At 38.1% G+C, this 12,855-nt stretch overlaps 1 protein-coding gene across 1 annotated transcript; it reads right to left on the reverse strand.

Moving 5' to 3' along the window:
• Nucleotides 1–12,445, reverse strand: LOC149552252 (26S proteasome non-ATPase regulatory subunit 13 homolog B-like; the record flags this gene model as incomplete). The annotated part of the gene is given in 2 exon segments (XM_089787777.1): nucleotides 1–448; nucleotides 12,092–12,445. Coding segments are annotated over 2 exon segments (601 nt in total), but the record flags the coding sequence as incomplete, so codon positions are not given.
• Nucleotides 12,446–12,855: the final 410 nt, after the last annotated feature.

Below are 12,855 nucleotides of genomic sequence, written 5' to 3' on the forward strand. Positions count from 1 at the left end.
CCAGCTTAAATGGTTCTGAAAGAGACTCTACAGTCGTATAAGCTAAATAAAGAAGTGCACTTTTGTAAAACTCTGCAAACTCTTGTCTTGATTTATAATATTGCGATGAGACCCAATGGTAGCTTGCATAAACAGTAGGATCTATATCTGTCATACTATCTAGAGTGCTTTTGCCATCATCTAGCAACTGCTTGCATTCTTTCTGTTCACCTTGCTCAAGTTTTAATGCAGCTATTTGCATTCTAACATATATGATAGGTTCCTCAATCCTCATCTGCCTTGTGGCACGAAGCTTCTCAATTACTCCCTCCAAAAAGTTAATAGCAGCCTCCTTTTCTGTGTACTGACGTGAAACTATGACAGCAAAGTGTGCAAGCTTGAGCGGATTTATCTTTGCTTCAAATTCTGTAATAAAATTGTGATATAGCTGAATAAGTGTATCGCCACCCTGCATATCCAAAATGTCTAGGTCAGAAACAGAAAAAGCATCTTTCACATATATTTACTCAAAGTAATCAGATTCCTACAAAATCAATAGTTTGAACTTAACCGAAAAATTTGTAGAGGACTCTATGTGCTTATGTGGCAAGGTAGTAACAAGAGTGGTTGAGATGTTTCTCCTATGTGTACCTCCTTCACTTGTCTCGTTAATTCACTCCCCTTATCACTCTTGTAATTTGCTCTCTTTGATGTTTCCATTATACCTAGTAATCCTCACTAATTTCTCTATGGTACCAAAGCCATGCACTTGTTAATGGAAATGCAACTAATTTGTTTGTGAGTTGCATTTCATTCAGAACAAGGCTTGTGTGTTGTTTGTGAGTTGCATTTCATTCAGAACAAGGCTTGTGTACAATCATGAATTTTAAAGGATTGTGGATCTGTGACGTTCTGCTCGTGATTGGACCTGAAGATTAGAAATTGTAGAGATTTGCAAATTGGAAATATATTTGTACTCACTAGCTCAAATTGGGTCATTCATTAATATTTTCCAAATATTTGCAAAACAGTGTCAAATTTGCATAATATTTGCACTCCTTGTGTAAAGGTTGCAAAATAATAGCAATGCAGATATTCGCAAATTGCTTTAAAATATTTACAAATTATTGCAATTTAGTTTCAAGCATTTGAAGAAATCTTCTCAAATTTGTTAAAAATTAGTCTGCGTGACAATATTTGTTGATGTTTAAAGAATTCAGAAAAAAAATTGCAGATGATTCCACTGCTAGTAGATAATTGCAGAAATATACTTTGGAAAAGCATTTCTATTGCTTGTTTTGTAGATATTTGACGGAAAATATTGTTCGTTTGCCTAAGTTGACTTCCTTTGTACTGCATTTATCATTTTCACTCAAATCTGCAACGTTGGAGGACGATCTTCATTCTTAAGAGGTGGCTTTAGTTTGTGTTTGGCCTACAAAAAGGCATCAACGAATAAAGTCTATGCTCATCTAAACTCTATAACCTGCAAATTCACCTTTGAACTTGCATTTTGGCTAATTTCGGCATAAAGCAGCTATTCATTGTGATGATGCTTAGTTTGGTGCAAGCAACAACATCGGCATTTGTCTAGCATTTATTGACAACTATTTTGGTCGAAATCAATATGTTTGGTGCTGAGGGCCTAGCATTTTGCTGGTCAAAACTCACTGCATTTTTGGTACTCAGCCTAGCTACTAACTTTATCAGAAAGTGTCTAAATTGTTTTACCAGCTACCTTGAAATTTGGCATAGCAGCAACTTATAATTCTTCCCATGTATTGGCTTAAATCCTTTCAATAAATATTAATTTTGATTTTTAATTCTTACCATGCATCAACTTATATCATATTATACTTATGGAGGTGGCAGAAGGCAACTCCTCCTTGCCACGAGGTCTCAAGGAGTAGTTACGCTTCTTGTGTACAGATTGTTACACTGAATCATAGCAGTTTAAGCTCCCTTATTAGGACAGCATTCTAAAGGCTATTGAACGTCAATCTTTTCATACAATACTTTGTTGGACTCTTGCATTATGCTAAAATATGGCATTCAATTCTATTATCGTTGCTTCAAATTGGAATCAGTTCTTCAGCTAAGAATTGAGTTGCTGCATTAGCTCTATACTTGATCATAATCCTTTTTTGAGAGGTTTCCTTTTTTATAACCTAGGGAGGAAACAGAACGAATAAATTATAAACAATAGTTTTTAAATATCATTTATTATAGCTGAGGTCTATCGTGAAATAGCTCCCCTTAGTTTGGCTCTTGACCATTAAGAACCATATATGCTACAGTTGCCAACAAAGTCAGTATTCCTTATGGTCATTAGACTGTTATTATTACAAGGTAATTGGTAAATACTTGCTTATTAATAACAGAGACCGAAAGGTCAATTTATACAAAAGGAAGAGACGATGTTTCCTTAGGAAACGATCGTAAAGAATAGAAACATTCTATTCCAGAGAAAGCAAAAAACGAAAGCAAACTAAAGCTAAAGATATTTACAAGATAACCATTAACTAATAATAGACGTCTTATCTATTATTGTAATACCCTCCCTTAATGGTTAATCTATCTAACACACCAAGCTGTCCTCTGAATTTGACAAACTTATCAAGACCAAGAGGCTTGGTGAGAATGTCTGCAGTCTGATCTGAGGTAGGAACATACTGCAGATCTATAGTCCCGTCTTCAACCAGTTGTCGTATGTAATGACAATGAACATCCACATGCTTGGTTCGTTCATGGAAGACTGGATTTCGTGCTAACTTGATAACGCCTTCGTTATCAACAAACAGAGTAGTCGGTCCTGCTGGTGACATTTGCATATCCCCAAGCATCCGACGAAGCCAGACAACTTCACATCCTGCCTTAACAGTCCCTCTATATTCAGCCTCTGTAGAAGAGAGAGAAACTGCCTGCTGCTTCTTGCTGGTCCATGTGACTGCACCGGATCCCAAACTGAACACATATCCAGATGTTGACTTTTTATCATCAACAGAGCTTGCCCAATCTGAATCTGTGAACCCACTGAGTTTAGGATTAGAACTTCGAGAATACAGAAGTCCATAATCAGAAGTGCCCTTCACATAACGAAGCACACGCTTTGCTGCCATCCAATGATCAGCCATAGGAGCTGTCATAAAGCGTGAAATATAGCTGACTGCGAAGCTGATATCAGGCCTAGTAGCAGATAGGTAGATGAGGCTGCCTACTAGTTGCCTATACGTAGTATCATCAACGGAAGGAGAATCAGACTTGGCTGATAACTTGAGACCTTTCTCCATAGGTGTAGATGCAGGTTTGCAATCCTGCATTCGGAATTTGTCTAACAAGGCTCTGGCATATTTGGACTGAGAGATGAATATACCAGAAGACTGTTGCCAAACTTCAACACCTAAGCAATAATGCATGAGCCCAAGGTCAGTCATATCAAAAGACTGGCATAAGTGTTGTTTGATTCCCTGAATCAAAGATGCCGAACTGTCAGTGATGATCAGATCATCCACATAGATAACCAGAAGGATGATGTCACTGTCAGTAGTCTTGATGTACAGATTTGAGTCTGAAGAACTCCTCTTGAAGCCTTGATCACTGAGGTACGTATCAATCTTGATGTACCATGCCCAAGGGGCCTGCTTCAAACCATAGAGAGCTTTTACCAATCTGAGAACCTGATGGTCTTTACCAGCAACCTTGAAACCAGGAGGCTGCGTCATGTAGACCTCTTCATGGAGATCACCATTCAGGAAAGCACTCTTTACGTCCATCTGATGGACCTTCCAGCCAAATTGTGCTGCCATGGCTAGGACTAATCTGATGGTGCTCATCTTTGCAGTAGGAGCAAAGGTCTCCTCATAATCAATGCCCTGACGCTGAGAAAAGCCCTTTGCCACTAAACGAGCTTTGTACTTATCCAAAGTACCATCTGATTTGTATTTGATTTTGTAGACCCATTTGCAGCTAATGGGTTTCTTCCCTGGGGGAAGATCAGAAAGGACCCAAGTGTTGTTCTTCAGCAGGCTCTGGTGTTCAAATTGCATGGCCTGTTCCCACTCTGGAATTCCTCTAGCCTCGGAATATGTTTGAGGTTCAAACACACTGTGAATGTTGGCCATAAGAGCAAAGTTAACAGAATCTATAGTTTTGCTCTTTTTCCGAGTAGTTCTCCCATCAATGAGCTCATCATCATGAAGATCAGCAAGTGTCTTAGCCCACCACTTAGGCCGGAGAGGAGAATGACCAACAGTAGTACTAGGAGATGCTTGATCAGCAGGATCCTGATCAGAAGAATCTGGATCAAACTCAGGTGAAGCATCTTCAAAACGAGGTGATCCTGCAGGAGAAGCCGGAGGTGGCTGTACAGGTATCACTGGCAGGACTGGAGCTGTAGGAGCTACTGGAGCCCTCCCATCAGGTGGACCTAATGGAAGCCGAACTCCCAAATCATGAACCTGCATAGGCTAGACTGTTGGATCAGGAACAGGAGAAACAAGCATGAATGGTCCTCGCTGCTCATCAAAGACTACATCGCGGCTGTATATGAGACGAGATGTCTCAACATCAATAAGGCGGTAGGCTTTGTGAAGACTACTATATCCAGCAAGCATCAGTTTCTGACTCTTGGCATCCAACTTGGTGCGTGAAGCATCAGGGATCCAAACAAAAGCAAGAGAGCCAAAAACCTTCAGGTGACTGATTCTGGGCTTGCGACCTGACCAGGCCTCTTCCGGAGTTTTACCTTTGACCGCCACTCTGGGTGACCGGTTCAATAGATAAACTACAGTGTTAACTACTTCTGCCCAAAAACGCTTCGGAACATGTCTGTGTTTGAGCATGGAACGAGCCATCTCAGTGATTGTCCTGTTCCGACGTTCAACTACACTGTTCTGTTGTGGCGTGTGGGGTGTGGTGAACTAGCGTTGGATGCCATGTGTATCCAAGAAGCTGGAGAAAACATTAGAACAAAATTCCCCCCCATTGTCTGATCTAAGAGTAATAATAGATTTCCCAGACTCTTTTTCAACTAAGGGTTTAAACTTCTGAAATACAATAAATGCATCAGATTTCTTTTTAAGGAAATACACCCACATTTTTCTACTGAAATCATCTACAAACAACAGAAAATACCTGTACCCAAGAACAGAAGGAGTGGCCATAGGGCCGCAGATATCAGCATGAACAAGCTAAAGTACTTGAGAAGCTCGCCAAGAATCGCCACTGGGGAAAGGTGTGCGATGTTGCTTCCTAGCCTGACATGCGTCACAAACTCCAAGGTGTTGGGTTTGAATCTCTGGCAAACCAAGAACAAGCTCATCCCGAGCAAGTTGTGAGAGATAATGCACATTTAAGTGCCCATATCGCTGATGCCAAAGTGTGCTGATGGAAGATCGCCGAGCAGCCATAGCTAAGTCCTGAGAATCACCAGAATCAGTAAGTCTGAAAAGGCCATGATCCTCAAGACCAACTGCAATAGTAGACTTAGTCGCCCGATCAGTGATGGTGCACTGATGTGAACTGAAGGTGACTGCCAAGTGTGGAGAATGTCGCAGCAACTGACTGACCGAGAGTAGATTTAGTTCCATCCCTGGAACGTAGTACACATCAAGGAATATGAGCTTCCTCCCAATAGACTGAATTTGAATGTTGCCTTTACCAACAACCGTGTACTCTTCTGCACCACCAAAGATAACAGAATCTGAATAAGGCTAGTAGTCAGTAAACCAGTCTCTGCGGTGAGTGAAATGTCGAGAGGCACCTGAATCAATGTACCAGGCAGATGACTGTACATGATCTGCGAGTCTTTTAGCCATGAAGGCGTAAAAGGCAGATTCCACCTGCTCAGTGTGCTCTGCACTATTTGCTTTGGGTTGCGAACCTGATTGCTTAGACTGGGCAGCTAAGCGTTTCCGACATGCAACCTTCATGTGACCATACTTGTGGCAATAGTTGCATTGAATGTTCTTCTTTTTGGTACCATCGGATGCTGGAGCAGAAGACTTCTGCTGAGATGGTTGCTGAAACTTGCCCTTATCCTTCTGAAAGGATTTCGCAGCAAAGGCTTGCTCAGTGGAGGTGGAACTGGAGCTGCTACCGAACTGTTGTTTCCACCGATCTTGCTGAAGTAGCAGGGTGCAGAGATCAGTGAACTTTAGATCAACACCAGTAGATGTGATGTTGAGAGTCTCGATAAAATGCTCATAGGAATTTGGTAAACTCCGAAGAGTGATTACCACAATATCCTCTTCCTCCATCTTGCGACCAATGGCAAGTAACTGATCACGGATTTCCTGAATCCGATTCAGGTGTGCCTGGAGCGAGGTGCACTCATCCATGACAATAGAAAACAGAGTGTTTTTCAGAAAGAAGGCTCTGCTCTTGTCGGAAGTCTCATGAAGACCTTTTAGATGTGTCCAGATTTCGGCTGCTGTCTTGCCGGATGGAATCTGAGAAAGCTGGTCATCAGCTACGGAGAGTTTGAGAAGCATTACTGCCTCTCGATTATTCAGATCCCATGTATCTTGATCAGGACCCGGAGAAGTCGGACACTGCTTAACACCCAAAACAAGTTGATCGGTGTTTCGATATTTGAAGATTGCGATGATGCGCTGCTTCCAGGTTCCATAATTGCAACCATTGAATTTGGAATTATGCTCGAGCAGAATATTTGTCAGAGATGCCATGGCACGTTTTTCAATGAACATTTGTGAAAATCTGTGAAGGCACGTTCTTCGAGGCAAAAATACGGAAGACCCAGAAGAATCAGAGAATAACCCAAAAGAGAGCTCGAAAAACCCAAAAAGAATCTGCTGTCGTTTTCTGAATCCACTGGCTCGAAAATCGAGGCACCCAGAAAAAACGGACGACAACCCAATTGAGCTCTCGAAAAACCCACCAAGAATCTGTAAACAAAAAAAAATTTCGACCCCAAAAATTAGGGTTTCGGAAAAAACGGCCCTAGCTGAAAAAAGCTTGAAAAAACTTCAGATTTCTTGATGAAAAATGGTCGAATCTGCTTCCCAGAGCACGATGATAGACTGAGACGGCTAAGAGCATGAAGATTTGATACAGAAACATGCAGATTTTCACCCCAAAAATGCGAGTCTTCAAAAAATGGCCACGATTTCCACGCGATTTGCAGACCCGTAATTCGGGAATTTCTCCAAGCAGAAAAACCCTAGGTGGGTTTTGGAGAAATTAGCTGAAATAATTTTGGAAAAATTTAAACAAATAATTTCAAGAAGAAATTATAAATTTTTCCGAAAAAATTTAAGTATTTAGCTCTGATACCATATTACAAGGTAATTGGTAAATACTTGCTTATTAATAACAGAGACCGAAAGGTCAATTTATACAAAAGGAAGAGACGATGTTTCCTTAGGAAACGATCGTAAAGAATAGAAACATTCTATTCCAGAGAAAGCAAAAAACGAAAGCAAACTAAAGCTAGAGATATTTACAAGATAACCATTAACTAATAATAGACGTCTTATCTATTATTGTAATAGTTATTGCTTGAAATGGTCAGTATGTTGCCTGTGATGATTCGTGGAGACCCAAAAGAATCAAATACTCACTTACACAAGGGTGGTGAATCTAATAGCACAAAGTACTGTGCTTGCATGGGTGGCACTATGCAATTAGCATGTGACCATCAGTCACATGAACCAGGAGTACACATCTAGTCAGCAAGGTCATACTATTAGGCGTGGAGTCTAGAGTGTTTGACCGACTAAGATTGATATAGGTTCTAAACACCAGACTCGGATTGCAATCAGATCGAGCCCAGTTTTTGCACCTCACATGTAGGGTCAGGCCATTTTTGGAAAGGAAGTTGTATAGAGACCAATGGTCAATGGATGGGATGTAAAGCCTCTGATGTTGCTCTCCCCTCTCAGGAAGATATTAAAGATTCATATCTACTAGAATGGATCAAGCACAGTTACCCTCTTCTCAAGTTCATGTTATTGTTTAAATGGAAGTAGTTATTTTTGCTATTCAGTTACATTCCATTTCATTTGAAGAAGTGGTAAACTGTTAGTTATGATCTTGTTCGTGTGAAGGCAGTTCTTGTTATTGTTTTATTTCCATTCATTTGAAGATAGTTAATTCAGTTGTGGGCAATCCATGTGAAAAAAAAACAACTATTTTCTATTAAAATGTTAGGTAAATGAAAGTTTTATTTAACTTGAGGTTTCTGGGAAATGATTTGAATTCTTTAGGGACAGTGATGGGGTTGAAATGATCAGTTTTAGGTGATAGCTAGCTTCTTTTCAGATACCGTATATCAATATTTTGTACTCGGTTGATTCTATATACTTAATAGAAAAAAAAAGTTAAACTTTTTTAAATGAATGAAGCAACAAAAAGCGTCTCCCCCTTGAGTGTCTCAAACCCTTTCTATGATGTTCTAAGAGTGATGCAATGATTGCTGGTTAAATGCCTTGGTCTAAAGCCAACATAATCATTTTCTATTTTTCCCTCTTTATTTGCGCCATTGCTGATTCTGCGTACTATATTGCTCACAAAAAAAATTTACAAGAATAGGATTGACCATCAAAGTACAGTAGTTAGAAGAATTATTAATATCTCCACTATTGTGAAGAGGTATAACCAAACTAGTTGTCCATTCAACCAGAAAACCACTTTTGAGTGACATTGTTAAAGATTTTTTTTTCATGTGAGAAGCCAAGAGCTCATTTCCCCATTTTAAATTCAGCTTGCAGCCCATCTATGTCTTGGGCTTTGCCACTTCCAAAGATATTTATTCCATGTTTGATATCTTCCTATGAAGAGATCTTAATTTCAAAACAACACCTTTCATTGACATTGATGTCAAAGGACATATTAATTTCACTATAATCTTAAAAACTCAAGAAAAGATAGGACCAGTACTATCAAAATATTTCATTCAACGGAAATATCTTCCATTGCAGGATAACATGGGAGGATAAAAAAATATTCAATGACTCAACATAAAAATGACTTTGGGGAAAGAAAAAAAGGGAAGAACAATTACAATGCTCAATATATATATTTCAACATTAATCATTGTAATGCGTGGATACATTTGGGTTTTTACCCATTTGGTATTTTTTTGTTATCTGGGAAAAAAAAAGAAAAAGTAACTTGACTTCCATAGCCCACATGCAATTAATCAACAAAGAGTCAAAAGCAGAAAAATCATCGTAAAGAAGCAGAGGCTATAAGAATGTCATATCTAGAGGAATAAAGTACTTGGACAAAGGCTTGATGATTGTGATTGAGCAATACAAGGTTCCTGTTGTCAAGAATTCAACCTCAACCAATGACCCTACTGCAATGCTTGGTATACTGCCCTAGGGTTTTGTTCACATTTTATACCAAAAAGAGTTTTACACCAAGGTTGCCGGGAGACGTGTCCCTGGCCCCCTAGAACAGATCTCCAGTACCCACAACATTGTCAGTAGTGTCCCTACATGCAAAAGGTGCTCCACCACAATCTTTGGGCATCTTATGACATCTCTGGAAAGATTTTCAAAAAGTTAAGTTAAACATAAAGTATTAAAAACATAGACAGAAAGAATAAAACAATGCCAGAAGGATTTCATGAGAGACACAAATGCTGAAATGCCACCAGTTCAAAAGGATACCTAGTGATTTTCAAAGGCAAAGTTCATCAATTTCCGAGGCAACATATCTAATCTGAGGGTCCAAATGTTGGTTTGTGACTCAGCAACAAAGTTGTCAGATTTATTATTTTTAATTTTAGGTTTGCCAGTGGCTCACTGTGTGTTGTATTACACTATTACTATTTTGATTCAAATGCTTAAAATTGAGCTTCATATTTATTATTGTTATATAACATACTATAAGAGTTTATTGACTGTTAACAGAGAGTTGCAACAAACTTTGTTGCAATACTCTTTCAATTGTCATAGACTCTTTTTTTAATAAAATAAATTACAAATTGTCTGATGCCTGAGGTTATATTTCATTTGCTTTTTGCAATACTCATGAATTATATCTGTTTAAATTTTATTTTTATTAGAGAAAATTTGTCATTCATTAGCCATTCAGCAAGTCAGCTATTTTAGAAAAATATAACAGTGAAAAATATATGCACTAAAAGGTTTCTAGCATTCCATTTTTCTGTTTTAGTTTCTCTAGCAGAATTACATTCATTTTTTACAGCATAAGAGATTCCAACCCATTTTCACATTATGTTGCACTTTTACAATTTTCCAGCAATTTCTGTTCCAAACATTCAGTGCTTCCAGATTTTTAACATTTTATTTACACTATTTCCAATCATACCATCATCAGTTAATTTTTTGGCAATCACATGAGTTTTACAGCAGTGATCAGTCTGGGAATTTTAGCATTACTACGAATTTTACAGCAGTGATCAATCTGGGATATTTAGCATTAACATGAGTTTTACAGTAGTGATCAGTCTGGGATCACAACAGTCATAGCGGTTTATTGTGGAATTTACTAATACTGAATGCCATTAGCCTATTTAATTGTCAATGTTATGTATAAGCATTATAGATTTGATGGAATTATTAACTCATCCATATGATTTTGAAGTAGAGTAAACATGGTATTCTAAATTTCTCCCATAAACTTTGGGTCTTATTCAAAGAGAACTGAATGTGGAACCCATGTAAACTGCATTTTAACTTTAAAAAAATCCTATAGTTCTTGATTCGGCCATTTTGCACGGAACAATGTGTGTCAGACCATTGATATATGATAAAACACCACATGAGCTTAGCTATTTCAGAGGTTGCTTTAAGTTAAAAACAAAATTCAAGTTCAGCCATTAAAGGGGTATTCCCAAAAAAGAATGAATGAAGCAATGTATGTAAGGAACCTTCTAAAGTGGCAATTTTCAGGTTGAAATTTGACTGGGCATCTAAAGAAAGTCTAAGCTTGACAGAAGCAGGTGCATTCGTATGTTGTTCTAAACTTTATTCTAAAGATGGGATCTTTTTTTCATTGGGAGCGAGACAAACAATCAAGCAAAAGTGTTGGCACTTTGCGAAGATCTCCAACTGACACTCTCTATGTGATGCAAGTATTTGGAAGTGAAAGGGGCTTCTTAACTGAAGATAGGAGGATGCAAAAAGAAATTCCCTTGACAATTGAAAGCTCAAAAATATTTTGGAGGTAGTTCACAATGTGAGAGCCTACTTTGAGTAAATATCGTTTCAACATTGGTATATGGAGCACAATCCGATTGCAAGTTGCTTAGCCACTGCTGGATTTACCAATACCCCTTCTCAGATAAAAACAAGTTTAGACCCAAAGAAGTGGAATTTAAGTGACTTTTTAAGGCATAACATCCTGAGGCGTGTTCTCTTCCCCAGCCAATTTTCCAGATTTGTAACGTAGTGTCCTCTAAAGCATCATGAATAAAGCTTTTGGAAAATGATTGCTAGCTATTGCACCTCTAGTCACATGTACCTCATGCATGTAGCTCCTATGGCAGCATGTTATTTATGATACTTGAAGCTCTTTATTAAATATTTTTGTTATCCGTTGTTTTCATACAAGGAATTCTGATTTCATGAAGATCGCTTGGTACAGTTTCAGAGCTTCTGTTTTTCATGGTCAGAAACTTCAAAATGAATAAATGGTCATGTGGAGGCTCGTCATCTAGTACCACGGTCTCTGTCAGATGTTTGAGGAAAACTTTTTTGGTAAGAGATGCTGCAACATTAAATTTAATCAAATCCGTTATGTGTGTAAACAGGCTGCAAAATAATGAAGTGCAGCATACATGTGTCTATTGCTGAGGATTTCTTTTCTAAATTGGGTTGCAAAGTGTCTGAGATGGTGGTTTGAGGAATGGGTTTTGGAAAAAACTTACCTGATAATGAGATCCTCTTCATTAGCGATAGTTCTAATAAGGGTACTTCTAATAAGGAAGCCCTTTATATGGAGGATTATGTTTGTTTTAAGATGGCAGAGATGAAATACATCACACATTCATCACGTATACTTGACAAGAATCAAGCTGACCTGGCACTATATTGTCAGGACTTAGCTTTATGTGTAAAATAAATGAGGGTTACTCTGCAGAACAACAGTCTGGGAATTTCAAGGGAAATGGAATGCATACCTGCAGAACCGGAAGGACCAAGAACTGATCCAGTTTGAGGGTGAGTTGATGCCATAGTTTGCGGTCGTAGAGATCTGCCATGGCGGCATACCATTCTGCAAGCTCCGGCTGCAATGTCCTCTGCTGCTCCAAATACTTCACACCACCCCCCATTCCTTTCGCCTTGAACCCTCTCTGGTTTTATCTCAATCTCACCCTCTACGCCTTACCCACTCTTCCTCTGCTACGAAAATTAGATTTACAGCCTAGGGCGTCCGAGGATCGATTCTGCTGAATTTAAAGGTCTTCGTGCGCTTTATCGTTTTTTTGAAAAAACTAATTATACACCGAACACTTTTCTTTGATTATCGACGTCCGAGGATGCTTCTATATTTTTAATTTTTTTCCTTGAAATATTCTCCACAGTTGTCTATTATTGTACACTATAATTATAATTTATAAAATTTTGTTTTAGATACACTCGGCGGATGTAGAATTATTATAATGTTTAGAATTTATAAACATTTCATTTTATGAAATTATAATAATAATGAAGTTATTAGAATTAGTTTAATTTGTAATTGTTTGTCTTATTAAAATTCAAGTTACTGTAGGATAATTATATTTTAAATTTTATTTTTTTTATTAGTTTCTTTCATAGGTAGGTAACTATTGCATCTGTTCCATGTAATTAATTTTTTAGGTAAATGAATGAGATTTGAGTATTTTTCTAAATGTATTGTGTGTAGTTTGATAATTATAAACTATTTAATAATAAATAAATA

This window comes from Cupressus sempervirens, chromosome 6 (assembly GCF_028749045.1).
Source record: "Cupressus sempervirens isolate cs-2001-9-10 chromosome 6, ASM2874904v1, whole genome shotgun sequence".
In the NCBI taxonomy this organism is placed as follows: domain Eukaryota; kingdom Viridiplantae; phylum Streptophyta; class Pinopsida; order Cupressales; family Cupressaceae; genus Cupressus; species Cupressus sempervirens.